Raw genomic sequence first — 27,619 nt, forward strand, 5'->3', positions numbered from 1 at the left:
CAACAGCACAACAAGTCTCGACCCTCTCCCGTGAGGGCCATCATCCATCCACATCCAGTCTTCGGTTCTTCGCTCCTCGCCAACCTCAACCTGCCATGGCCTCCACCGTGGCCTTCACCCCCGCCGTCGCCGTCGCCGTCGTCGGCGCCAATGTGCAGCACGCTCGGAGGACCTCTTCGCTGCGGCCCGTCCCGAGAGCCAGGCCCGTGGCTGCGAGGGCCAGCGCCGAGAGGGACGGCGCCGCGGCGGTCGTCCAGGCGCGGTCGGGGAGGACCATCGAGGAGTGCGAGGCGGACGCCGTCGCCGGGAAGTTCCCCGCCGCGCCGCCGCCGACCAGGCCGCAGGCCCCCAGCGGCACCCCGGAGATCAGGCCCCTCGTACGTGACGACATCCCCTCTCATCCGGGCACCTGACCAACGAGTTCCAGGTTTCAATCGCTGTGCTGAATTGTGCGTTTGTTTGACGTGTGTGCAGGACATGGCGAAGCGCCCTCGCCGGAACCGGAGGTCGCCGGCGCTCCGGGCAGCGTTCCAGGAGACCAGCATTACCCCCGCGAACCTCGTCCTCCCCCTGTTCATCCATGAAGGTCGGTGATTGGGATACTGGAACATGGTTGGTGCAACCGCGCAAGCATAACTGAGATTGGTGGGTTACAGTTTGGCTCATTGGTAGTATTTTGGTACTGATGTGCAGGTGAAGAAGACACTCCCATTGGAGCTATGCCTGGGTGCTTCAGGCTTGGATGGAGGCACGGGCTTCTGGAAGAGGTACCGAGCTCACCGCAATTTACATGATTTGGTGCCCTGAATCATGATACATTAGGTGACGAGTAAGGACATTGCTGTCCATATATTCAGCTTCAACATCACCATACCAGAAACAATGCACGTGTATCCATAATTCCATATTACAATGATAGTTAGTAATGCGCTGAAAAAATAGTAACTATTGGCATATCTCTTTTTCTAGGCTTAGTTAGCTACATCTGTCTTCAGACACATTTGTGACCGAAGAAAACAGTTCTGTTGAGCTGCTATTTTCACAGGTTTACAAGTCACGGGATGTTGGTGTTAACAGCTTTGTGCTATTCCCGAAGGTTCCTGATGGATTAAAGGTCTTGCCAGAAACATAAATTCTTTTCGTCTAATTGAATTGCGTCGGCTTTATGGAATAATATTGCCTTCCTTGTCCATCAGACTCAAACAGGAGATGAGGCATATAATGATAATGGTTTAGTGCCTCGAACAATCCGTTTGCTCAAGGATAAATACCCTGACATTGTGAGTCATGTGTTTCATTTGAACAGTCATTGTTTCATTACATCATTTATGCTAAATGCTAACATGTTCGATTCCCATCATACTACTCGTTTAGGTTATCTACACTGATGTTGCTTTGGATCCATATTCTTCTGATGGTCATGATGGCATTGTGAGAGAAGATGGTCAGAATTTATTCCTTGCAGATTTGCTCTCAGAGTTCATTGCGGTAGTGATATCTTGAGAAGTTTATTTGAGATATTAATCATATTAATGCTACTGCTGTACTGTCGTACCTATTAAAAAAAACTCCATTATCAAATTCTATTCAGACCAGTAACTGACCTGATTTAGAAGAATGATGATAAAAAAAACTGTGTACCCCTTTCTGTTCATGCTTGAGTTTCACTATTAGAGTATCCCTTGTTCACTCTGGGCCTCAGCCTCTTTTTTTTTTTGGATTGTGTTGGATGATTTTTATTGGAGATGGCAGTTTTTACATTTTACATCGTAGTTTGTGGGATTGATATTGATTTATGTTTTCTGAATCAAGCAGCTTTGGTGGACTTTATGTGACTGATAGATGAGTTCGATGAACGTTCAATTGGCCTGATGCTGTTTGTTTAAAAATGAAAGATAGAACATTGATATGTTACTTTTAAACTTGTACATTTAAAGAAAAAGACAGTTGTAGTTTCACCCGTTTGCATATGAGATGAGGACATTAATTTCCATGACTAATATATTTGCATGTTGAGTCACTTGGATGTGTATTCCATTTTAGTATTTCGTATCAACAAATGTACATTGGCACAAATATCTTCTTTTTCTCTCGTTAAATTGTATTTATGGATAGGCATGCTTCCACCTAATTGTTGGCCTTTATCCCATTCCAGGAGTCATCATGAACGATGAAACAGTTCATCAGCTGTGCAAGCAGGCAGTTTCCCAGGTTCCCTTTCTGGAATCTACCTTGTAGTCATGCCTTAGTATATTTTTGAAAACAAACTTATAGGAAATGTTGCTGTTGCTAAATAGGCTCGAGCTGGTGCTGATGTTGTCAGTCCTAGTGACATGATGGATGGTCGTGTTGGGGCGATTCGGGCTGCATTAGATGCAGAGGGTTTCCATGATGTCTCCATCATGTCCTACACTGCAAAGTACACATCTATCCCGAAATAGAACCTATTGTCATCTTATTATCTGATAATTTCCTCTCTCCTGCATTTTAAAATGCAAGTGCGATGGCATGTATGATGTACGTGATATGTGACTGCAGGTATGCTAGTTCGTTTTATGGTCCATTCCGTGAAGCTTTGGATTCAAATCCACGATTTGGAGACAAGAAGACGTATGTACCTAACCTTAAAGTTCGTAGTTTCATCCAGTGTACAATTTAAAATCATTATATCTAAGTGACCTAGTACACGTTCTGTCGATTCTTAAGTTATCAGATGAACCCAGCCAACTACAGAGAAGCCCTTATAGAAACTGCAGCAGATGAGGCAGAAGGAGCTGATATTCTTCTGGTAATTCCGTTACTGTGTACACAGGGTGCCAGATTATCAAAGTCCTTACGCTTCATTGCTTGTGTCATGTACTAAGAGCCATGTTGACATATGGCAGGTGAAACCCGGATTACCATACCTTGATATTATCCGACTTCTACGGGATAATTCAGCCTTGCCAATTGCTGCATACCAGGTTAATTTGCAATCTTTTTACCTGCAACTGTATCTTCCATATTTCACCCGAAAGTAGAAACTATTTTCTTGCCGTTAGTGCAAAGTTATCAATAAAGCCATTTTCAGGGCTATATGTTTTTTTCCCTGAAGAGGGGATATCTTCGGCCTTCAGGGTCACATTGTACTGCATAATACAGTCTGCTAATTGCTGCGCACAAAGATTTATCTTGTTGTTGTCTCTTTACCCAAAGTTAGATTTAGCTTGATGATGTTTAACATTAACAAAGCACTGGCGGACAAATGGTCTTCAGCAATAAGCAAATCTAGGCATTTTTCGATATGGTTTTCTCATAAATAGATTTTGGCCTTCCCTTGAACCCTGTCCATGTCTATAACACCACCCCTGGGAATCCCCTTGAACGTGTCAATTCTCACGTTCCCCAATGCATATTGCCTGCTCGGACATTAACGTCCGTACTAATCATTTGAGATGTACCACTCTGTTAAAAAGATCAATGTCACCTTGTTTGTAACCGCATGACGCTTGCCGTCTTCAGGTGTCAGGCGAGTACTCGATGATCAAGGCCGGCGGCGTGCTGAAGATGGTGGACGAGGAGAAGGTGATGATGGAGTCGCTGCTGTGCCTCCGGCGCGCCGGCGCCGACATCATCCTCACCTACTTCGCCCGCCAGGCCGCCAACGTCCTCTGCGGCACCAAGCGGCCGTAGCTCATCACGGAAGTCAGTTTCTTGTAGTGGTACCATGGCCATGGCGTATCACTGCATTGCAGAGCGTGGAGGCTTATCCAGTGGTGCGGCGCGGCCATGCTCTCCGGTAGATGGAGGTTTATTACTGGCTTCGGTTCGGTGTAATTAACGAGGCTTTGTCCTGAGTACATTATTTTCACTCAGTTTTAGACAGTTATTAATCGACTAACTGATTTTTTGAGGGGGGTTTTAGAACTGATGAGAGGTTTGCAATAAGGAGACGCTCGTTCGTGATCACTGACAGACGGGCCTGGCAGGCATGCCTGCGTGGGCTGTGCCGCCGGGTTACACGCATGCGTCAGCTTGACGTTCCGGTGACATCACCGTCTCTTTTTTTTTAATTGCACGCGACCTGGGGGCACCGTCCCCCTGCCCCCACTGAGTGCTCTGCTTCCATATTGTCTCTGGTATTCACACACGCACAACGGCACAACCCCTGCAGCGCATACAATAGCACAAGCACATCCAGAACCAGACAGCATCTGCACAATCACCGCTCCTATCATTAATTTTCACACTGGCTCGTTTTTACTCTGAACTCAACTTTATACTAAATTTAGTATAAAGTTGAGTCATTTATTTTAGGAAAGAGAGAGTAGAACCATTTCACACTGCCTGCTAGGAGGAGTAGTACTGCGCTATATTTTCCTCGCAGAAATGAAAATATAATCTCAGCTCTCAGCTCTCCTCGTTTCTTGTTTGACTATTTTCATGCCATGTGTTTGGTTAACCGAACACACATGCCTCCTATGTCGTGCACTCGTATTCTTGCCACCATTTGCTTCATCAACAGATCAAAATGCCCGGATACACTTGTTGAGAAGTACTGTAGCTAAGATGGTTGTCGCTACGGGCCGGGATCGCCAGATCAGATCATGAGAGCAAGGGCAGGTCAACACTAGTTGTTGTTGAGGCGGACCCAGTTGACCCAAGGCCCCCCAAACCAACACCCGGTCACTGGACACTGGCTCACTGCTTGCTTTCTTCTTCTTTACTAGCATTTGGCAAATGGCAGGTCATGACCAAATCCAAATGTGTATTTTGCTCCGTTGGACATGTATCTTTTTTCCTACCCATCGAACTACACATTTCCTTTCGGAATCCCATCTGAAAACACGTGTTACTGCATGTTTACAAGATGTCCGTACTACTGTACAACTTATTAGTGTTATTTTTTCTTGGATCTGCCGCCGCCCCACGATGATGCCCAGCAGGCAGCACTGCAGCAGCACCCACCAGCCACTTCCTCGCCATTCACAGTCTCGCTCGCTCGCTCAGTCGGCCATTGTGCGTCTCCTTCCTCGCCTGTGTGTGGTGTGGATCCCATCCCATGGATCGATCGGCACCGACAGCGACACGACTTGTCCCTACCCCGGCTGCCTAGCCTAGCTCTTGGCGCGTCGCCAATGGCCAATGCCGTCTACCCATGCGTGATGTGGCCGTGCCGGGCCCACCATGCACGTACGTACCTTGTCCTCTTCCCCCTCCCCCCCACGACAAGTACAACAACAACAAGGTGGTGGACGGACGGATGGAATCATCATGGAATGGATGTCTGATCTATTGCAGCACGCATCGCCCCGCCCAGCTGCGTGAGCCCGGAAAATACCATGGCCTTTTCATGTGCAGCAGTTGTGATGACTGATGAGGTAGGGAGCAGACCAACCCGTGTGGCGGTGTGCGACCCGCACCTGCGCCTGCCTGCTCCCCCGCAAGCACCGCATTCTCATCTTGATCCAATTCCTCTTTCGAACGGGGAGCATTTCGATCTGAAGGAACGAACAAGGAGAAAGAGCAAATTGATGCCCAACATTCTCCATATCATTTTCATCGCTGCCTTGTCCTCTACGAGCAATCAACCCATTTCCAGTTTGGGAAGCACAGTTTTGATCATCGATCGTGATGTAATAGGCTCATTGATTACACATCCAAATTAATTTAATAAATCCGGGCAGAAAGAATACATAGGAGGGGGCCTCTTTCAACTCCATCCGATCTCTGTAAGATCGTGGATCAAACACTCGTCGCAACAAATTAAGAAGAAGGAAGAAGAGATGGAAAAACCCAAGGTGGAAAAAATACTACTGGCAATGGCAGTCCATGGCAGAGGGAGGTGAGGTATTATACTGGCGGCGGTGCGGTGTGTTGGCTGCTCCGGCGATGGACCAGGAAGAGTTAGTTGTACGGCTTCATCGGCGGCGGCGGCGACCCGTATGCCACGCCGTACACCGGCGGGAACGGCGTCGGCGTCGGCGTCGGGTGCCCGTGCCCGTGGTCGCCGGTGCTGCTGCCCTTGGACGGCGGCGCGCAGTGCTCGGGCGTGGACGGCGTTGTTGGCCCCGACGGGGAAGACGGTGTGCCTGGGTGCGTCTGTGATGGAGGCGTGGTCGATGGGGTCCCTGACGAGTGGGGAGGCAGCGCGTAGCCGGGGTACTCCGTGGGCGGCGACGGCGGCTGGTGGCTGCCGGAGGAAGGTGGCGTCGAGCCGGAGGGCGTCGTGGGGCCGTACGAGCCCGGGGGCGGCGCGTACCGGCCGTCTGGCTTGTCGGCCGAGGTCGGGGGAGGCGGCGCGTGGCCTCCTACTGGCGTCGGGGTGCCTGACGAAGGAGACGGGTACGACGGGGTCCCCGGCGTGCTCTGCGGCGGTGAGTGGGATGATGGGGTGCTGGAGCTGGACGGAGGCGTCGGGTACGACGGCGTGGTTGAGCCTGGTGGCGATGGCGTGGAGGATCCCTGGGGCGGCGAGTGGTATGACGGGGTGCTGGAGCTCGACGGAGGCGTCGGGTACGACGGCGTGGTTGAGCCTGGTGACGATGGCGTGGTCGATCCCTGGGGCGGCGAGTGGTACGACGGGGTGCTGGAGCTGGACGGTGGCGTGGGGTACGACGGCGTGGTTGAGCCTGGTGGCGATGGCGTGGTGGATCCCTGAGGCGGCGAGTGGTACGACGGGGTACTGGAGCTGGACGGTGGTGTCGGGTACGACGGCGTGGTTGAGCCTGGTGGCGATGGCGTGGTGGATCCCTGAGGTGGCGAGTGGTAGGACGGGGTGGTGGATCCCTGATGCGGCGAGGGGTATGACGGCGTGCCGGAGCCCTTGGGAGGCGAGTGGGACGACGGAGTGGTCGTGCTTGACGGCGGCGACGGGTACGACGGGCCGGAAGGCTTGCCACCACCGGGCGCGGGAGTGGCAGGAGTGTACGCCGAGAACTGGCATTGCGCCTTGCTGCAGTCGAACGGGTGGGAGGCTGCGGCGGCGCACTGAGCCGGCGGGCGCTGTGCGGGCGCGCCGGAGATGCAGTTCCACGCGCCGTCGGCGGTGGCCTGCTTGCAGCTCGGGCGCGAGGTGATGAAGTTGTCGGTGTAGGTGAAGTTCTTGAGCCCGGCGAGGCCGCAGACGGCGGCCGGCACGGCGCCCTCGAAGAGGTTCCCGGCGACGACGAGCTCCTCGACGGCGGCCATCCCGCCGATGGCCGCGGGGAGCGCCCCCTGTAGCCGGTTCCCGCTGACATCAAACACCGTCACCTTCTTGAGCAGCCCGACCTGCGGCGGGATGCAGCCGGTGAGCTGGTCGTCGATGAGCACGATCTCGTTGAGCGTCTCCGCCATCTTCCCGATGGAGGGCGGGATGCACCCGCCGAGCCTGTTGTGCGCGAGCACGACGACGGAGGCCGGCGAGTTGCCGAGGTTGGCGGGGATGGGGCGACGCAGGCGGTTGGAGTTGAGGAAGATGGCGTCGAGCGGGCGGTCGAAGAGCGCGGGCGGGATGGCGCCCTCGAAGTCGTTGAAGCGGAGGTCGAGGTACTTCAAGGACGGCAGCGCGAGCACCACCTCCGGGAAGGCACCGACGAAGCGGTTGTTGCTGAGGTCGAGCTCGTGGAGGAGGCGCAGGCGGCGGAAGGTGTCCGGCACCACCCCGCAGAAGCGGTTGGAGTTGAGGTGGAGCAGCGCCAGGTCCGGGAGGCCGAGCGGGAGGGAGGCGGGAAGGTAGCCCGCGATGTCGGCGTGGTTGAGGTCGATCCCGGCCACGGTCACCGCGCCGTAGGCGGAGGGGGCCGGCGCGCAGTAGACGCCGGTGTAGGCGCACACGTCGGGGCCTTGCCAGTTGGCGGTGAAGTTGGACGGGTCGGAGAAGATGGCCGTCTGCTTCCAGGCCTGCAGCGCGGCGTAGGCGGCCCGCAGCCGCGGGTTGGGGAACGGCCACGACGCCGGCGCGTCGAAGCGGGTGGCCAGCGACGCCGCGTACTGCTCCGGCACGTTGCCCTCCTGCTGCGCCGCCGCTGTGCCGGCCAGCGCCAGCAGCAGCAGCAGGAGCGGCGGCGGCATGCCGCGCCGGATCATGGTTGGCTTGGGCTGTGATCTGGGAAGGATGGGGAATGTAGGTGGATGCAAGCAAGGGAGGCGAGCTGACGGCGAGGGTGAGGGAGGTCGGGATCACGGAGGAGGGGAGGGAGAGATGAACAAGTGGGGGAGCGTGGTGATGAGGTGTGAGGGCAGTGGCATTCAGGGCGGGTCACATGGGACGAGAGGGAGTGATCACATGGGGCAGCTGCTACGAACTATGATATGATGCTGCGACGACGCGGCTCGTGGATGACGGCTGGCCTGGCTGGCTGGCGCGGCGTCGGTCGCCGGGAAGGGAAAAACGGGCCGCGTTTTAACGTGTGGGGTTCCGCAGATTTTTGTTCACTACCACTCAAAATAGTATTTTTCTGGATTGATGAGAGCAACTCCAACAGCCCGACCGAAACGGACGGTGATTTTATTTGTTTTTCGTTTATTTAGATCGTGGGTTGGTTTTGTGTCGTTCGATTTATAATTTGGGTCGGCAACGCGTTAAACGCATCGATCCATATTTGTCCGCGTGTCCGGTTGGCCGTCGATTTTTAACAAATACAAACATTTTGCATATTCTTCAAAAGCAAATGATATAACATAGTTTCACAACTGAAAATAAAATATAGGAAAGTTTTGCAAGCCCAATAATAATTAAGTTGTCTACAAGATACACATATTGATTGCCAACATGATCCCACATGTGCTCAACCAGATCATCTTGCAACTGAATATGAGTTTCCAAATCACGCATTTCATGATGAAATTGGGTGAACTGTGCAAAGGATGCCCGCTTCTCCGCCATGCTGAGGCACCACATTGTCACCCTGAAACTCAAACCCTTGATCGTGGAGACGTTCCGGACGCTCATCTTCTACGATCATATTGGGCATGATCACAGAAGCAGCCATCACTTCACACAACTTCTTGGTGCTCCAAGTTCTAGCAAGATACCGAACTATGCCCCATTGAGATTGCAGAACACCAAAGGCATGCTCGACATCCTTCTTAGCACCCTCTTGCTTTTGGGGAAATCTTTTCCTCTTCTCTCCGACAGGGTTGGAGGTTGTCTTCACAATAGTGGACCACCGTGGATAGATTCCGTCAGCTAGATAGTATCATTTGTTGTAGTTGTGACCATTGATGTTAACATTGACCGGCGGGCTGTTGCCTTCAACAAGCCTTGCAAACAGAGACGGTGTTTGAAGCACGTTGATATCATTGTGTGATCTGGCCATGCCAAAGAAGCAATGCCAGATCCAGATATCTTGAGAGGCCACGACCTCAAGTATGACAGTGCAAGCCTTGACATGGCCCTTGTATTGGCCTTGCCAAGCAGAAGGGCAGTTCTTCCATACCTAGTGCATGCAGTCTATGATGTCAAGCATCCTTGGGAAGCCCCGACTGGCATTGGTCGCCAACAATCGGGCTGTGTGTGCAACAGTCGGCTCTCTCAAGTACTCAAGGCCAAATACTTCAATCACAACCTTACGGAATCTGTACAACGACTCTAGGCACGTAGACTCACTCATACGGATGTACTCATCGATAAGATCACCAGGTATTCCATAAGCAAGCATCCGGATGGATGCAGTGCATTTATGATAAGATGAGAAGCCAATCTTTCCAATGGCATCCTCTTTGCACTCGAAGTAGTCATCGTATCCGACCACCCCCTCTCGAATCCGGTTGAAAACATGCCTAGCCATAAGGAAACGACATCGGAATTTCTCATGTTTGAACAATGGATTGTGTCGTCGTTCTCTCACGACAGATGCCATGGGGTGTCTAATCGTAGGTGGTTGGGACTGAAATGACGCCGTCGGGCTCCGGAGACGGGATTGGGAACGAGCGATGCGAGACACACGAAGTACCCAGGTCCGGGGCCCTCCGTGGGAGGTAACACCCCTAGTCCTGCTTGAGTTGGTTGATGATCCGGCTTGGGATACCATATGCTCCTAGAGCTGTATGCGGGAGGAAGAAGAAGGAGCTAGGAGCTATATTTTCCCCTCCTATGTGTGTGTGAGTGTGTGATCGGTCAACCCCTGCATGAGGGGGGGGGGGCAGGGGGTTTTATAGGCCAACCCCTGGCTTACAATAGCGATAGAAGGTACTAGGGGGACCCGAGTGGCAGCCTCGGGAGCCAGCCAGGGGGCCCACTGGCTGTACAAGTCTTGTCTCAAGTGGGGGCCCGCCGGCTGCTGGGTCCCGCCTGGTGGTGGGGCCCGCCGGCCAAGCATCGCCATTGGTTCATGCTTGCTACGTGGTGGCGTGCGCCGCGTTATGCGCGTCGCCTTGCGTAGCCGGCTTCGGTCATCGTACGGCCGGCTGCATTGTAGACCACGTCGGGGTAGGTAATGGAGTGGACAGGGGCGTGCTCGTCACTGTGCCGTCTCGGTTGGCCGCAGTCGGCAATGATCAGTGGCACGTCCCCTCCACTATAGCCTCACTTCAGTCTGGTCAGCGGTACTTGCAGCACTGTAGTTGTACCTTTGGTGATGATGGCACTGACGCGGTTCGTCAGGGTGATGTGACTAGGGTTGTGTGACAGCCCGATGCCGACGTTCCAGAAGATTCCCTTTCCTTTCCGTTTTCGTCGTGTGATTTATTTTATTTGTCGCATCATCATCGCATCATGCGCATCATCTGCATCACATCGGCATCTTCGTGCCGCCAGTTTTCAAAACTTGCATCCGTTAGTAGTTGCCGGTTCTTGTCGTTGCCCGTTCTGAGCCCGACCGCACACGCACGCGCCCGCGGCACCGTCGAAACCCTGTTTTTAAAGTGCGTTTAAAACTTTCTCTGATCGGGTTGGGATTTGACGTGCGGTGTTATTTTATTATAGCTAGGCCGCCTGTCGAATTTCGTCGCGATCGGAGTCCGTCTCGTACCCGAACGGTCGACCGTAGCGGCACCGTATTCGGTCCACCGACGGACGTCTGTCGGTGTTTTTAAAAATTCGTTGCCGCGCCGCCCGTTTTCCCTCTCATCTCCGGATATCCCCTCTACACGGCCGCGTACCCATTCCCGCGTTCGGAATCGTCCGAATCCGACCGCACGGTTGGATCCGGAACGAAATTCCGGCTAACATAGCCCCCCGTTTGTCTATAAATAGACCCTCCTCCTAATTTTGGACAACCAACCCCTCTGCCTCGAAAACCGTGCCCTCACCTAACCCTAGCGCAGCCTCCCACCTCTCTCTCCCACCTCCAGCCGCCGGGCCCGCCCGAGCCCGGGTCAGGCCCGCCGGAGCCCATCTCGGCCCGAGGCTAACCCTAGCCCGAGCTCCCGCGCCTTCGCCGTCGTCCGCCGCCTCCTGCCCGCAGCAGCCCGAGCTGCCGTGCCCCGCGCCTCCGGCGACGCCCGCCGGCCGTCCCGTTCGCCTCCCGTCGCCTGCTCGCAGCGCGAAGCTCTCCTCGCCGGAGACCTGCAGCACCGGCCCGCAGCCGCCGCCATGGCCGCCGCCCCACGCCGTGCCTCGGCTCCCCGCCGGCCTCCCGCGCCAGATCCGGCCGGCCTACGCCGGAACCGGCCGCCTGCACCGACCGTCGGAGGCGCCCGCCTCCATCCCCGCCGATGCCTGCTGCCGTCGTGTTCTTCGCCGCCGCAGCTGCCTGTGGCTCCCGCTCGGGAGGAGCCCGACGGGAGTTGCTGTACGCTCGCCAACCCCAGCGTGGGCCGCTCCTGCGCCAGCAGCCCAGGGCGCCAGCTCCTGCCTGAGCCGGCCCAGCTGGGACGGCCCAGACGCCCCTCTGCCGATCCAGGCCAGCAGCGCCCTCGCCCCGCGTGGGCCTTGATTGCTCCAGCAGCCGAGCCGGCCTGCCTCTCCACCAAACGGGCCGGCCCAAAGTGAGCCAACACCCGAGCCTTCTTTTTTTTGCACAATGCGGTGTTAATTTATCTTGCGCCCCGTTAGGCCCATTAGTATATCAGGTTATTTTTCGGAATTAATAAGTTCCAAAAAAATAGATGGTTATTAGATCGTCCGTAGATTATTATCCGTAAGTCGGATTGAAACGTGTAGCATATGGATTTGGTGTAGAATTTCGTGTAGAATACGATCTAGCAACTTGCATATATTATTTGACATTGTTTGACGTATCGTATGCATGGATTTACGTGCTGTCTCAATAGGAAAGTGCCCGCATTTATTTTCCACGCGTGTTTGAATTGCTCGAATGCCATGATAGAAATGTCCATGGTTTAGGAACCTATTTTCCATGCATTTTAGAGCGGTCATAGGTATTTTTGCATGTATGGGTTGTCGGTAGTTTATTTTCCCGTATCTAGATGTTTATCTCGCATTTTTGTGTGGCTTTATTTTGTGTTGCAAACCCCACTTATTTTATATGTTTCCGGGGTAGAAAAATCCCATGGATTTTTTTGTGCAATTAGTTTTAGCTTTCGAGTAAGTTAGTTCGCGAGATATTTTGCTATGTTGCCCTTTTGATTAATTCATAGGATTTATTCCGTGCGTCGTTTGACGGAGTTGTCAACTAGAGAGTTGATCTTGGATGTTTTGTTTAGCCCCTGGTGTTTTTGGTTGCAATAGATATGCATGTTTAGGTGTGTTTTGCTTGCTCTCAAGTTGCTAGAAATAGTGCTATTTTAGAGGAGCTGAAATATTTCTAAGTCTGGAATCTGTTATATTTTGTTGCTGTCTTGTCTTGCTTGCATCTTGTGATCTGTAGCTCTTTTGAGGTTGGTCCAATGGAGTTAGTTGTACCCCTTGTGTTTATCTAGCATGCTGTAAATTTTCATGCCATTTGGAGCCCTGTAGCTTATGGTTTTGCTGCTGTCAATATGCCTTCAGGCTGAAAACTGCACTTTCATGAGGTGTTATTTTCACTAAGTCTGAAATAGTGTGTGGGAAGCCATTTTGTGTCTTCTTTTCCTAGTGCTCCTTGCTGCCATGCTAGTTGTTGTTAGTTGCTTGTAGTAGTGCTTCTTTCCCTTTTCCGAGCCATGCCTTGCTTGAGCATATCGGAGTTGTGTATCCGTAGTTGTGGGGCGTAGAAGAAGCTATGTGGCTGTTTTTGGCAGATTGTAGTGAATTCTTGTTTTGCTCGTAGTTTTTGAACCGTAGCTTCGTTTTGATCGTGTCCTACATGAAACTTGCTTAGAATCTCGTGTAGTTTCATTTTCTCTTGCTGTTTGTATGTGTTGAAGTGCTCGTAGCCGCCGTTGCACACATTTTTGCATTCATGCCATCATATCTTGCGGTGCTTATATCTTTTGAACCGTAGCTCCATTGGAGATGTTCTTTATGTGTAGATTGCTTGCCTTGACGCGTAGAATCACGTGAACCTATTTGTTTTTCTGTTTAACAACTAATTAAAGGTGTTAATTCAGACCTGGACAGAATTGTAAATTAACATGTGAGGTCGTTTCGGAGGTGCTATATGTCATTTCCGACCTCATTTAAAATGCCTACATAGGTAGTTTAACTTCCGCTTCACCTCTTGCATGTTTGACAACATTAATATTGCCATGTAGATAACCGGGAGTGAACTAAATAATTAACGTGGAGTTTCGTCAATATGCAACTCGTGCATATTGAACTTCACTTAATGTGTAGTGTTTGATTGTGTGATTTGTCATGCCGTGACTTGCATGTATTCAATAGCTCATGCATCATATGTGTTGTGCATCGTGTGGTGAATTTCGTGTGTTGATTTGTGTTTCCGGTTTGCTTCGTCTCGCTAGAGTTCCGCAGCGTGCCGGATTGTGAGGACCCGTTCGACTACGTCGGTTCGTCTGCTTCACGGAGGCATTCTTCTTCCAAGCGGGATCTCAGGCAAGATGATCATTTCCGCAGATACCATTACTATCATTGCCATGCTAGTTTATCGCTTCTATCATTTATGTCTTGTTGCCTACCACCTGTTAAATATCAGCCTCTCAACAATGCCATGATACCTTCAACCTGTTCGACCTAGCAAACCACTGATTGGCTATGTTACCGCTTGCTTAATCCTGTTGATAGCGTTGCTAGTTGCAGGTGCAGTTGCTTCCATGTGAAAACATGGGTTCCTTGTTATATCACCATAATTAAATGCTATTTAATTTAATGCACCTATATACTTGGTAAAAGGTGGAAGGCTCGGCCTTTCTATCCTGGTGTTTTGTTCCACCTTTGCCCCCTTAGTTTCCAGCTACCGGTGTTATGTTCCATAATCGAGTGCTCCTAACACGATCGGGGTTGTTATGGGGACCCCCTTGATAACTCGTTTTAGATTAAAGCTGGTCTGGCAAGGCCCAACTTTGGTTCTACATTTGCCCAACATAATAATTTTGATAAATTGAAATGCATAGGGAGTTAGCGCTACCCGAGGAGTAATTTTACATAAACAGGGGGGCTAGTGCTGATGGTGTTGGTCCCAAACGGTCTGCCTGCGGGGCCACCGCGAGGAAACTCGAGGTTTGGCACTCGTAGCTAGTTCCATCCGTCGTGTCCTGAGAACGAGATACGCGGCTCCTATCGGGTACGTCGACACGTCGGGCGGCCTTGCTGGATTAGTTTTACCTTTGACGAGATATCTTGTGCATCGGGATTCCGGTGATGCTTTGGGTAATCTCAGAGTTGAGGTTTTCCACTAGGGAATCCGACGAGATCGCGAGCTTCGTGATTGACGATTTCTATGCGGCTTGTGGTAATTTGTGATGGACTAGTTGGAGCACTCCTGCAGGGTTAAATCTTTCGGAAAGCCGTGCCCGCGGTTATGTGGCAACGTGGAAACTTTGTTTAACACTGGTTCTAGATAACTTGAAGTTAACTTAATTAAAACATGCCAACTGTGTGCGTAACCGTGACTGTCTCTTTCGTGAGTTCTTTCTCCGATCGAGGACACAATGGGGTTATGTCTGACGTAGGTAGGTGTTCAGGATCATTCATTTGATCATCTGTAGTGACGTACGTTATGCGTAGATCACCCCCCTCTTTATTCTTGTACTCGTAAGTTTAGCCACCAAATATATGCTTAGCCGTTGCTGCAACCTCACCACTTAACCATACCTCACCCATTAAGCTTTGCTAGTCTTGATACCTTTGGAAATGAGATTGCTGAGTCCCCTGTGGCTCACAGATTACTACAACACCAGCTGCAGGTACATGTAGAGGTTTCTCGACGCGAGCGCGTTGATTGTTCCTTTGGAGTTGCTTCTTCTTCTTCTTCTTCATCGATCTAGGATGGGTTCGAGGCCGGCAGCCTGGGATAGCAAGGATGGACGTCGTTCTTCTTTTGTCGTTTGTTTTCGTCCGTAGTCGGACCCTGCTCTTACTCTTGATGATTATGTAATGTACTGATGTGACTCTGATGTAGCTTGTGGCGAGTGTAAGCCAACTCTGTATATATATCTCTTCTTTTCAGTACATGTACTTGTAACGATATCCATTCTTGCGACACGACGAGCTGCGCTTCTATCCCTGACAAGGCCTTCGTGCCAAATTTAGGATAGGGTCGCATCTTGGGCGTGACAAGTTGGTATCAGAGCAAGGACCGACCTAGGAGCCCCCTTGATTGATCGAACTTGGCCGAGTCGAGTCTAGTGAAAAACTATTTGAGTCTTAGTTATATATCGGAGAGTAGGATTCTTTTTTCTCCTCTTCTATGCTCTGGTGAGGAATCTTGGCGTAATAATTTACTCTACTCCTCTTCCCACTCAAATTTTTTTTAGGATCACGCGGATATTTTTGGAATCTATATGATGCCGATGTGACGGAGTTCTGTCTTGGTGCCTCCTATCTGACTTGATTTTCTTCCGGGGAGTTGAGCTCCAGGGGATTCTTGAGCACATCGTTATCATTCAGATTTCTTAGTATCTAAGAATGAGGGATGTTCGTAATTGCTTCAATACTAGTAGTGGCGAGATAACCCCGATATCCCTAGTACTGGTGCAGATTGTTCGGGAGTACTGCCATACTTTGTATCGTTGTGATCACGAGGGTCTGTTGTAGATGAAGGTCCGAGATTCTGGTTGTGTGTTGACGGATGTGATACAGGTGACGGGTTAGTATAGGAGTTGTGTGATATTACTCCTTGTATCCGTGTACCAGATTGCATGATCAGATATTTCGGGAATTCATAGGTGGGAATTCAGGTAGTTGCTTATAGGACAATCTTCCAACAAATGCATGATGTTAGGTTGGGGTTCGACATCTAGTGGATTCCTTTGTTCACGGTCGACTTACAGCAGTACACGTTGTGTCTTAAAGAGTCCTTGTAGCTTGCTAAGACTCGGGGATACTTCGTATGTCGTGTGCACTGCCTTGCACTTGATGGCTACTGTAAATCGAGCCCGTGCAATCCTGTCCACGAAAATATCGAACGGATATCTTTCTCATGAGTTTGTTCTGGCTAATTTCCAGCCGCACCTTTTGTTTTGTTGGATTATGGTAATTCAGTTGCTTCGATGTCAAGTGGTAATTTCAGATCTTTCCTAAGAGGTGTTCTCATAGTTTTTATGTGAGAATGCAAATTCTTTTGTTCGTTCAATCGTCTTGTCAATTCTTGTCAACCGGAGTCATCGTATCTATTCTTTTCAACCGGTGTGTTTCTCTCCAAGTGAATTCAATCATCTCCAAATTTGGCAAGATCACTCTCTTATTTTATTCCGGAGTTCATCTCATATGTCCCAAATTCTCTTTGTTTTCCCCCACCCTCCCGCCCTTTTCTTCAGTGTTTGGATGCCATCCAACTGCATTTCATTTCAGTGATGCTTCCGCTATCTTTTCTTCCTTTCGTAACCGGTGATTCATTGTGAAGATTCTCAGGAGTCGAGTTCATCATTTCTTCATTTTGTTCTTTTCCGGTGAATTTAATTCAGTTATCCAGGGTCATCATATCCTTTTCAAACATTAAATTCTTTCCTATGTTGGGTATTCTTATCAGCCTATCTTGTTTATTCATTCCTCTCTAGTTTGTCCGGAGTGCTGAAGTATCTTTGAGTTTCTAGTTTTCAATTCCTTGTAATTATTTCGAGGTGCTAACTGTTGGGGAACGTCGCATGGGAAACAAAAAAAATTCCTACGCGCACGAAGACCTATCATGGTGATGTCCATCTACGAGAGGGGATGAGTGATCTACGTACCCTTGTAGACCGTACAGCAGAAGCGTTAGAGAACGCGGTTGATGTAGTGGAACGTCCTCACGTCCCTCGATCCGCCCCGCGAACAATCCCGCGATCAGTCCCACGATCTAGTACCGAACGGACGGCACCTCCGCGTTCAGCACACGTACAGCTCGACGATGATCTCGGCCTTCTTGATCCAGCAAGAGATACGGAGAGGTAGAAGAGTTCTCCGACAGCGTGACGGCGCTCCGGAGGTTGGTGATGACCTTGTCTCAGCAGGGCTCCGCCCGAGCTCCGCAGAAACGCGATCTAGAGGAAAAAAACGTGGAGGTATGTGGTCGGGCTGCCGTGGAAAAGTCGTCTCAAATCAGCCCTAAAACCTCCGTATATATAGGTGGGAGGGAGGGGACCTTGCCTTGGGGCTCAAGGAGCCCCAAGGGGGTCGGCCGAGTCCAAGGGGGGAGGACTCCCCCCCAAACCGAGTTGGACTTGGCGAGTCCAAGGGAGTCCCCCTTCCTTCCCACCTCCTCCTTTTTTTTCTTTTCTCTTGATTTTCTCTTCTTGGCGCATAGAGCCCTTTTGGGCTGTCCCACCAGCCCACTAAGGGCTGGTGTGCCACCCTCAAGGCCTATGGGCTTCCCCGGGGTGGGTTGCCCCCCCGGTGAACTCCCGGAACCCATTCGTCATTCCCGGCACATTCCCGGTAACTCCGAAAACCTTCCGGTAATCAAATGAGGTCATCCTATATATCAATCTTCGTTTCCGGACTATTCTGGAAACCCTCGTGACGTCCGTGATCTCATCCGGGACTCCGAACAACATTCGGTAACCAGCCATATAACTCAAATACGCATAAAACAACGTCGAACCTTAAGTGTGCAGACCCTGCGGGTTCGAGAACTATGTAGACATGACCCGAGAGACTCCTCGGTCAATATCCAATAGCGGGACCTGGATGCTCATATTGGATCCTACATATTCTATGAAGATCTTATCGTTTGAACCTCAGTACCAAGGATTCATATAATCCCGTATGTCATTCCCTTTGTCCTTCGGTATGTTACTTGCCCGAGATTCGATCGTCAGTATCCGTATACCTATTTCAATCTCGTTTACCGGCAAGTCTCTTTACTCATTCCGTAATACAAGATCCCGCAACTTACACTAAGTTACATTGCTTGCAAGGCTTGTGTGTGATGTTGTATTACCGAGTGGGCCCCGAGATACCTCTCCGTTCACACGGAGTGACAAATCCCAGTCTTGATCCATACTAACTCAACTAACACCTTCGAAGATACCTGTAGAGCATCTTTATAGTCACCCAGTTACGTTGCGACGTTTGATACACACAAAGCATTCCTCCGGTGTCAGTGAGTTATATGATCTCATGGTCATAGGAATAAATACTTGACACGCAGAAAACAGTAGCAACAAAATGACACGATCAACATGCTACGTCTATTAGTTTGGGTCTAGCCCATCACGTGATTCTCCTAATGACGTGATCCAGTTATCAAGCAACAACACCTTGTTCATAATCATAAGACACTGACTATCTTTGACCAACTGGCTAGCCAACTAGAGGCTTGCTAGGGACGGTGTTTTGTCTATGTATCCACACATGTAAATGAGTCTTCATTCAATACAATTATAGCATGGATAATAAACGATTATCTTGATACAGGAATTATAATAATAACCATATTTATTATTGCCTCTAGGGCATAATTCCAACAGTCTCCCACTTGCACTAGAGTCAATAATCTAGCCCTCTCATCACCATGTGAATTACATTGTAATAAATCTAACACCCATACAGTTTTGGTGTTGATCATGCTTTGGCCGTGGAAGAGGTTTAGTCAGCGGGTCCGCTACATTCAGATCTGTGTGCACTTTGCATATATTCACGTCCTCTCCCTCGACGTAGTCGCGAATGAGGTTGAAGCGTCGTTTGATGTGTCCGGTCTTCTTGTGAAACCGTGATTCCTTTGCTAAGGCAATGGCACCAGTGTTGTCACAGAACAAGGTTATTGGATTCAGTGCGCTTGGCACCACTCCAAGATCCGTCATGAAGTGCTTCATCCATACACCCTCCTTAGCCGCCTCCGAGGCAGCCATGTACTCCGCTTCACATGTAGAATCTGCTACGACGCTTTGCTTGGAACTGCACCAGCTTACTGCACCCCCATTAAGAATAAATACGTATCCGGTTTGCGACTTAGAGTCGTCCGGATCTGTGTCAAAGCTTGCATCGACGTAACCTTTTACGGCGAGCTCTTCGTCACCTCCATACACGAGAAACATCTCCTTAGTCCTTTTCAGGTACTTCAGGATATTCTTGACCGCTGTCCAGTGATCCACTCCTGGATTACTCTGGAACCTGCCTGCCATACTTATGGCCAGGCTAACATTGTACGTATGATTTCCAACAAGTCACTTGCACGCTCCATTGTTCCTGAGAACGGAGTCTTAGTCATCTTGCCCATGAGGCATGGTTCGCACGTGTCAAGTGAATCAAAGTCAAGTGACTCCAAAAGTCCATCAGCATGGAGTTTCTTCATGCGCTTTACACCAATATGACCTAAGCGGTAGTGCCACAAAAATATGGCGCTATCATTGTTAACTCTAACTCTTTTGGTCTCAATGTTATGTATATGCGTATCGCTATCAAGATTCAATATGAACAATCCTCTCAGATTCGGTGCATGACCATAAAAGATGTTACTCATAGAAATAGAACAACCATTATTCTCTGACTTAAAAGAGTAACCGTCTCGCAATAAACAAGATCCAGATATAATTTTCATGCTCAACGCAGGCACTAAATAACAATGATTTAAGTTCATCACTAATCCTGACGGTAACTGAAGTGACACTGTGCCGACGGCGATTGCATCAACCTTGGAACCATTTCCTACGCGCATCGTCACTTCATCTTTCGTCAGCCTTCGCCTATTCCGCAGTTCCTGTTTCGAGTTGCAAATATGAGCAACAGAACCGGTATCGAATACCCAGGCACTACTACGAGAGCCGGTTAAGTACACATGAATAACATGTATATCAAATATACCTGATTTTTCTTTGCCCGCCTTCTTATCTGCCAGATACTTGGGGCAATTGCGCTTCCAGTGACCCATACCCTTGCAATAGTAACACTCCGTTTCCGGCTTAGGTCCAGCTTTGGGTTTCTTCGTCGGATTGGCAACAGGCTTGCCGCTCTTCTTCGAATTGCCCTTCTTGCCTTTGCCGTTTCTCTTGAAACTAGTGGTCTTATTCACCATCAACACTTGATGCTCTTTACGGAGTTCAGACTCTGCGACTTTCAGTATCGCAAACAACTCGCCGGGAGACTTGTTCATCCCTTGCATGTTGTAGTTTAACACATAGCCTTTATAGCTTGGCGGCAGTGATTGAAGGATTCTGTCAGTGATAGCTTCTTGCGGGAGTTCAATCCCTAGCTCAGCCAGACGGTTTGAGTACCCAGACATTTTGAGCACATGTTCACTGACAGATGAGTTTTCCTCCATCTTGCAAGCATAGAATTTATCGGAGGTCTCATACCTCTCGATCCGGGCGTTCTTCTGAAAGATAAACTCCAACTCCTGGAACATCTCAAATGCTCCATGACGCTCAAAGCGACGTTGAAGTCCCGGTTCTAAGCCATACAAGACTGCACATTGAACTATTGAGTAGTCCTCCTTACGTGCTAACCAAGCGTTCTTAACATCCCGATCAGCCGTAGCGGGTGGTTCATCTCCTAACGCAGCATTAAGGACATAATCCTTCTTCCCAGCTTGTAAGATTAGCTTAAGATTACGAGCCCAGTCTACAAAGTTGCTTCCATCATCTTTCAACTTAGCTTTCTCTAGGAACGTATTAAAATTCAGGATGACTGTCGCGTGAGCCATGACCTACAACACAAATATATTCAAAGTGGACTTAGACTATGTGCAAGATAATTAGAGTTTAACTTAATCAAATTATTCGCTAAACTCCCACTCAAAAAGTACATCTCTCTAGTCATTTGAGTGGTTCATGATCCACTTACACTAGCTCAAGTCCGATCACGTGAGTTGAGTATAGTTTCAGTGGTAAGCATCCCTATGCTAATCATATCATCTATATGATTCATGATCGACCTTTCGGTCTCATGTGTTCCAAGGCCATGTCTGCACATGCTAGGCTCGTCAAGCTTAACCCGAGTGTAACGCGTGCGCAACTGTTTTGCACCCGTTGTATGTGAACGTTGAGTCTATCACACCCGATCATCACATGGTGTCTCAAAACGACGAACTGTAGCAACGGTGCACAGTCGGGGAGAACACAATTTCGTCTTGAAATTTTAGTGAGAGATCACCTCATAATGCTACTGTCGTTCTAAGCAAAATAAGGTGCATAAAAGGATTAACATCACATGCAATTAATAAGTGACATGATATGGCCATCATCACGTGCTTCTTGATCTCCATCACCAAAGCACCGGCACGATCTTCTTGTCACCGGCGCCACACCATGATCTCCATCAACGTGTCGCCATCGGGGTTGTCGTGCTACTCATGCTATTACTACTAAAGCTACATCCTAGCAAAATAGTAAACGCATCTGCAAGCACACACGTTAGTATAAAGACAACCCTATGGCTCCTGCCGGTTGCCGTACCATCGACGTGCAAGTCGATATTTCTATTACAACATGATCATCTCATACATCCAATATATCACATCACATCATTGGCCATATCACATCACAAGCATACCCTGCAAAAACAAGTTAGACGTCCTCTAATTTTGTTGTTGCATGTTTTACGTGGTGACCATGGGTATCTAGTAGGATCGCATCTTACTTACGCGAACACCACAACGGAGATATATGAGTTGCTATTTAACCTCATCCAAGGACCTCCTCGGTCAAATCCGATTCAACTAAAGTTGGAGAAACCGACACTTGCCAGTCATCTTTGAGCAACGGAGTTACTCGTAATGATGAAACCAGTCTCTCGTAAGCGTACGAGTAATGTCGGTCCAAGCCGCTTCAATCCAACAATACCGCGGAATCAAGAAAAGACTAAGGAGGGCAGCAAAACGCACATCACCGCCCACAAAAATTTTGTGTTCTACTCGAGAAGACATCTACGCATGAACCTAGCTCATGATGCCACTGTTGGGGAACGTCACATGGGAAACAAAAAAAATTCCTACGTGCACGAAGACCTATCATGGTGATGTCCATCTACGAGAGGGGATGAGTGATCTACGTACCCTTGTAGACCGTACAACAGAAGCGTTAGAGAACGCGGTTGATGTAGTGGAACGTCCTCACGTCCCTCGATCCGCCCCGCGAACAATCCCGCGATCAGTCCCACGATCTAGTACCGAACGGACGGCACCTCCGCGTTCAGCACACGTACAGCTCGACGATGATCTCGGCCTTCTTGATCCAGCAAGAGAGACGGAGAGGTAGAAGAGTTCTCCGGCAGCGTGACGGCGCTCCGGAGGTTGGTGATGACCTTGTCTCAGCAGGGTTCCGCCCGAGCTCCGCAGAAACGCGATCTAGAGGAAAAAACGTGGAGGTATGTGGTCGAGCTGCCATGGAAAAGTCGTCTCAAATTAGCCCTAAAACCTCCGTATATATAGGTGGGAGGGAGGGGACCTTGCCTTGGGGCTCAAGGAGCCCCAAGGGGGTCGGCCGAGTCCAAGGGGGGAGGACTCCCCCCCAAACCGAGTTGGACTTGGTTTGGTGGGAGGGAGTCCCCCTTCCTTCCCACCTCCTCCTTTTTTTTTCTCTTGATTTTCTCTTCTTGGCGCATAGAGCCCTTTTGGGCTGTCCCACCAGCCCACTAAGGGCTGGTGTGCCACCCCTCAATGCCTATGGGCTTCCCCGGGGTGGGTTGCCCCCCCCGGTGAACTCCCGGAACCCATTCGTCATTACCGGCACATTCCCGGTAACTCCGAAAACCTTCCGGTAATCAAATGAGGTCATCCTATATATCAATCTTCGTTTCCGGACTATTCCGGAAACCCTCGTGACGTCCGTGATCTCATCCGGGACTCCGAACAACATTCGGTAACCAACCATATAACTCAAATACGCATAAAACAACGTCGAACCTTAAGTGTGCAGACCCTGCGGGTTTGAGAACTATGTAGACATGACCCGAGAGACTCCTCGGTCAATATCCAATAGCGGGACCTGGATGCTCATATTGGATCAAACATATTCTACAAAGATCTTATCTTTTGAACCTCAGTGCCAAGGATTCATATAATCCCGTATGTCATTCCCTTTGTCCTTCGGTATGTTGCTTGCCCGAGATTCGATCGTCAGTATCCGTATACCTATTTCAATCTCGTTTACCGGCAAGTCTCTTTACACGTTCCGTAATACAAGATCCCGCAATTTACACTAAGTTACATTGCTTGCAAGGCTTGTGTGTGATGTTGTATTACCGAGTGGGCCCCGAGATACCTCTCCGTTCACACGGAGTGACAAATCCCAGTCTTGATCCATACTAACTCAACTAACACCTTCGGAGATACCTGTAGAGCATCTTTATAGTTACCCAGTTACGTTGCGACGTTTGATACACATAAAGCATTCCTCCGGTGTCAGTGAGTTATATGATCTCATGGTCATAGGAATAAATACTTGACACACAGAAAACAGCAGCAACAAAATGACACGATCAACATGCTACGTCTATTAGTTTGGGTCTAGCCCATCACGTGATTCTCCTAATGACGTGATCCAGTTATCAAGCAACAACACCTTGTTCATAATCAGAAGACACTGACTATCTTTGATCAACTGGCTAGCCAACTAGAGGCTTGCTAGGGACGGTGTTTTGTCTATGTATCCAGACATGCAAATGAGTCTTCATTCAATACAATTATAGCATGGATAATAAACGATTATCTTGATACAGGAATTATAATAATAACTATATTTATTATTGCCTCTAGGGCATAATTCCAACACTAACCTCATCAAGTTTTCATTTCTACCGGTGCAATATCCCCCTTGCTAGCAATCTTTTCAACGGTGATTTCTTTGAGTGGGCCCATAACCCACAGGTTTTCCCGAGGATCTTACCTGGCTCTTTTAATCTTTTCCCGGAGATCATTAATTCTTTTCAACTATGACGTAAGTATGAATTTCATCAGTCATATTCCTTCGTCAAGATCTATTTGAATTAATTCTCATATTTGGCTCAAACTTGCATTCTGCTTTATTCCGGAGTGTCTCAGCTATTCTTGGTGTTGCTCTCGTCATCATTCTCATCTTGCAATTCGACGGAGTGTTTCTCTCAAATCTTGGTCTATTCTCTTGGATATTCGTCATTCCAGCTTCGTGTTATCATTTTGAATTTGTTTTCAATCATGAGTATCCACTTCTTGCTATCGGGTGCATTTCTGAGTTGTTTTCATTCTCGATCCTCCGAAGGCCATCATTTTAGAAGATTCTTCGTTCTGAGCTTTCAGCTTTCATCCTCTATTCTTCTCAATTGTTGTATCTTCGTTCGTCTCTCGATTATCCGGTGTCTTGTTTAGGTTTTTTATCTTAGGTGGATCATGATCTCTTCTTTCTCATGTATCTCCATTCATTCGTGGTTGCCTCGTTCATTTCAATTCTCATCGGTGTTTCTTGCAACAATTCTTCAAGTGGTGTTTTTCCTCGCTGTCTCTCCAAGATTCAATTCTAGAGGAATAAGTTGTATGCTATTTTCGTTGCTTATCATCAATTATCTTGATGAAGGATAATCATAATATAATTCTTATTCTTGTTCATAGTAATCTGAATTCGTCTTCCGGAGGACTCATGATATCAATTCTTTTCTCAAGTATTCGTTCTCTTGCGTTCCCAAGTGCATTTGTTCTTCCTTTATCCTTGGAGGTGGTATTATAGCCTTCTCGTTAGTGTAGGAGCCTCAGAGAGTTTTCCTTTCAAGGATGGGATAATTAAACCCACCGATTCTATGTTCATGAGATATTTTCAACCCATGACTTGTTCATTGAGCTATCTTGGTTGGATTTCACCTAAAGCTTTTCCTATGGATTGTTGCTATTATGGTGCTTGTCATTAATCCAAGTTCTCAATGTATCCTCTTGGTGTAAGAGATTGTTCATATCTTGTTTCTCCCAATCTATCCTTGTTTCTTTTAGTGGTTGGTTGTCACCTCATACTTCTTGAGATGATTTTCGTAAGCCCACTACTATCTTGTTCTTTTCGTTGTTGGTTTTCTAACCACTACGTCAATTCTTTGACCGGAGGCTCTTCTATTCTATGGTAATGGTAGTTGTCATTCTTTTCTTCATTCTCTTCTTCCGCTTGAGCTAGTTCCTATTCTATTGTTCCGGAGGCATTGTGATGATGCTCATTTGAGTCAATCTTGTTGTTCTATCAAGATCATGGTGTTCCCTTGCTCTATTTAGTTGTTTGTTATGAATATTGTCTATTTCTTCCACCTTTTCGAATTTTTTGTCCCATTTTCCTACCGAAGTGCTCCCGAAATTTTCCGTGAATTCTTGCTTCCTTCTCATATCAGTCCTCATCTCTTTGCAACCTTCAAGGATCGTTGGTTTCAATCGTTTGTCAAGAAGCGACTAAATTTTTACCTCTTGTTCTTTCTCATCCTCTCCCCCTTTCATTCTTGGATCTCGGGGCGAGATCCTCTTGTAGTGTAGGAGAGTTGTGACCGCCCGATGCCGATGTTCCAAAAGATTCCCTTTCCTTTTCGTTTTCGTCGTGTGATTTGTTTTATTTGTCGCATCATCATCGTGCCGCCAGTTTTCAAAACTTGCATCCGTTAGTAGCTGCCGGTTCTCGTCGTTGCCCGTTCTGAGCCCGACTGCACACGCACGCGCCCGCGGCACCGTCGAAACCCTGTTTTTAAAGTGCGTTTAAAACTTTCTCTGATCGGGTTGGGATTTGACGTGCGGTGTTATTTTATTATAGCTAGGCCGCCTGTCGAATTTCGTCGCGATCGGAGTCCCTCTCGTACCCGAACGGTCGACCGTAGCGGCACCGTATTCGGTCCACCGTCGGACGTCTGTCGGTGTTTTTAAAAATTCGTTGCCGCGCCGCCCGTTTTCCCTCTCGTCTCCGGATATCCCCTCTACACGGCCGCGTACCCATTCCCGCGTTCGGAATCGTCCGAATCCGAACGCACGGTTGGATCCGGAACGAAATTCCGGCTAACCTAGCCCCCCGTTTGTCTATAAATAGACCCTCCTCCTAATTTTGGACAACCAACCCCCTCTGCCTCGAAAACCGTGCCCTCACCTAACCCTAGCGCAGCCTCCCACCTCTCTCTCCCACCTCCAGCCGCCGGGCCCGCCCGAGCCCGGGTCAGGCCCGCCGAAGCCCATCTCGGCCCGAGGCTAACCCTAGCCCGAGCTCCCACGCCGTCGCCGTCGTCCGCCGCCTCCTGCCCGCAGCAGCCCGAGCTGCCGTGCCCCGCGCCTCCGGCGACGCCCGCCGGCCGTCCCGTTCGCCTCCCGTTGCCTGCTCGCAACGCGAAGCTCTCCTTGCCGGAGACCTGCAGCACCGGCCCGCAGCCGCCGCCATGGCCGCCGCCCCACGCCGTGCCTCGGCTCCCCGCCGGCCTCCCGCGCCAGATCCGGCCGGCCTACGCCGGAACCGACAGCCTGCACCGACCGTCGGAGGCGCTCGCCTCCATCCCCGCCGACGCCTGCTGCCGTCGTGTTCTTCGCCGCCGCAGCTGCCTGTGGCTCCCGCTCGGGAGGAGCCCGACGGGAGTTGCTGTACGCTCGCCAACCCCAGCGTGGGCCGCTCCTGCGCCAGCAGCCCAGGGCGCCAGCTCCTGCCCGAGCCGGCCCAGCTTGTGTCTTCTTTCCCTAGTGCTCCTTGCTGCCATTTTGTGTCTTCTTTCCCTAGTGCTCCTTGCTGCCATGCAAGTTGTTGTTAGTTGCTTGTAGTAGTGCTTCTTGCCCTCTTCCGAGCCATGCCTTGCTTGAGCATATCGGACTTGTGTATCCGTAGTTGTGGGGCGTAGAAGAAGCTATGTGGCTGTTTTTGGCAGATTGTAGTGAATTCTTGTTTTGCTCGTAGTTTCTGAACCGTAGCTCCGTTTTGATCGTGTCCTACATGAAACTTGCTTAGAATCTCGTGTTGTTTCATTTTCTCTTGCTGTTTGTATGTGTTGAAGTGCTCGTAGCCGCCGTTGCACACATTTTTTGCATTCATGCCATCATATCTTGCGGTGCTTGTATCTTTTGAACCGTAGCTCCGTTGGAGATGTTCTTTATGTGTAGATTGCTTGCCTTGATGCGTAGAATCACGTGAACCTATTTGTTTTTATGTTTAACAACTAATTAAAGGTGTTAATTCAGACCTGGACAGAATTGTAAATTAACATGTGAGGTCGTTTCGGAGGTGCTATATGTCATTTCCGACCTCATTTAAAATGCCTAGATAGGTAGTTTAACTTCCGCTTCACCTCTTGCATGTTTGACAACATTAATATTGCCGTGTAGATAACCGGGAG

General features: G+C 49.5%; 2 protein-coding genes across 2 annotated transcripts; one reads left to right on the forward strand and one right to left on the reverse strand.

The window, feature by feature from the left end:
- Positions 1-26: 26 nt before the first annotated feature.
- Positions 27-3,948, forward strand: LOC123404234 (delta-aminolevulinic acid dehydratase, chloroplastic-like). The gene is made up of 12 exons (XM_045098148.1): positions 27-377; positions 475-586; positions 694-767; positions 1,046-1,114; positions 1,197-1,280; positions 1,375-1,444; positions 2,156-2,211; positions 2,298-2,419; positions 2,539-2,610; positions 2,707-2,788; positions 2,886-2,963; positions 3,502-3,948. The coding sequence occupies exons 1-12, from the start codon at positions 96-98 to the stop codon at positions 3,670-3,672; spliced, it is 1,272 nt and encodes a 423-aa protein (XP_044954083.1). The 5' UTR covers positions 27-95; the 3' UTR covers positions 3,673-3,948.
- A 1,683-nt stretch (positions 3,949-5,631) lies between these two features.
- LOC123404236 (leucine-rich repeat extensin-like protein 7) lies at positions 5,632-8,335 on the reverse strand. The gene has a single exon (XM_045098150.1). The coding sequence runs from the start codon at positions 8,047-8,049 to the stop codon at positions 5,887-5,889; it is 2,163 nt and encodes a 720-aa protein (XP_044954085.1). The 5' UTR covers positions 8,050-8,335; the 3' UTR covers positions 5,632-5,886.
- Between the last annotated feature and the right edge of the window lie 19,284 nt (positions 8,336-27,619).

This window comes from Hordeum vulgare, chromosome 6H (assembly GCF_904849725.1).
Source record: "Hordeum vulgare subsp. vulgare chromosome 6H, MorexV3_pseudomolecules_assembly, whole genome shotgun sequence".
NCBI classification, from domain to species: domain Eukaryota; kingdom Viridiplantae; phylum Streptophyta; class Magnoliopsida; order Poales; family Poaceae; genus Hordeum; species Hordeum vulgare.

Bases quoted from the DNA above. Each gene is read 5' to 3' on its own strand.
- LOC123404234 (XM_045098148.1), top strand. From the start codon at position 96: ATGGCCTCCACCGTGGCCTTCACCCCCGCCGTCGCCGTCGCCGTCGTC. The intron at 378-474 runs GTACGTGACGAC...ACGTGTGTGCAG, and splicing joins CCCCGGAGATCAGGCCCCTC to GACATGGCGAAGCGCCCTCG. The intron at 2,789-2,885 runs GTAATTCCGTTA...GACATATGGCAG, and splicing joins AAGGAGCTGATATTCTTCTG to GTGAAACCCGGATTACCATA.
- LOC123404236 (XM_045098150.1), bottom strand. From the start codon at position 8,049: ATGATCCGGCGCGGCATGCCGCCGCCGCTCCTGCTGCTGCTGCTGGCG.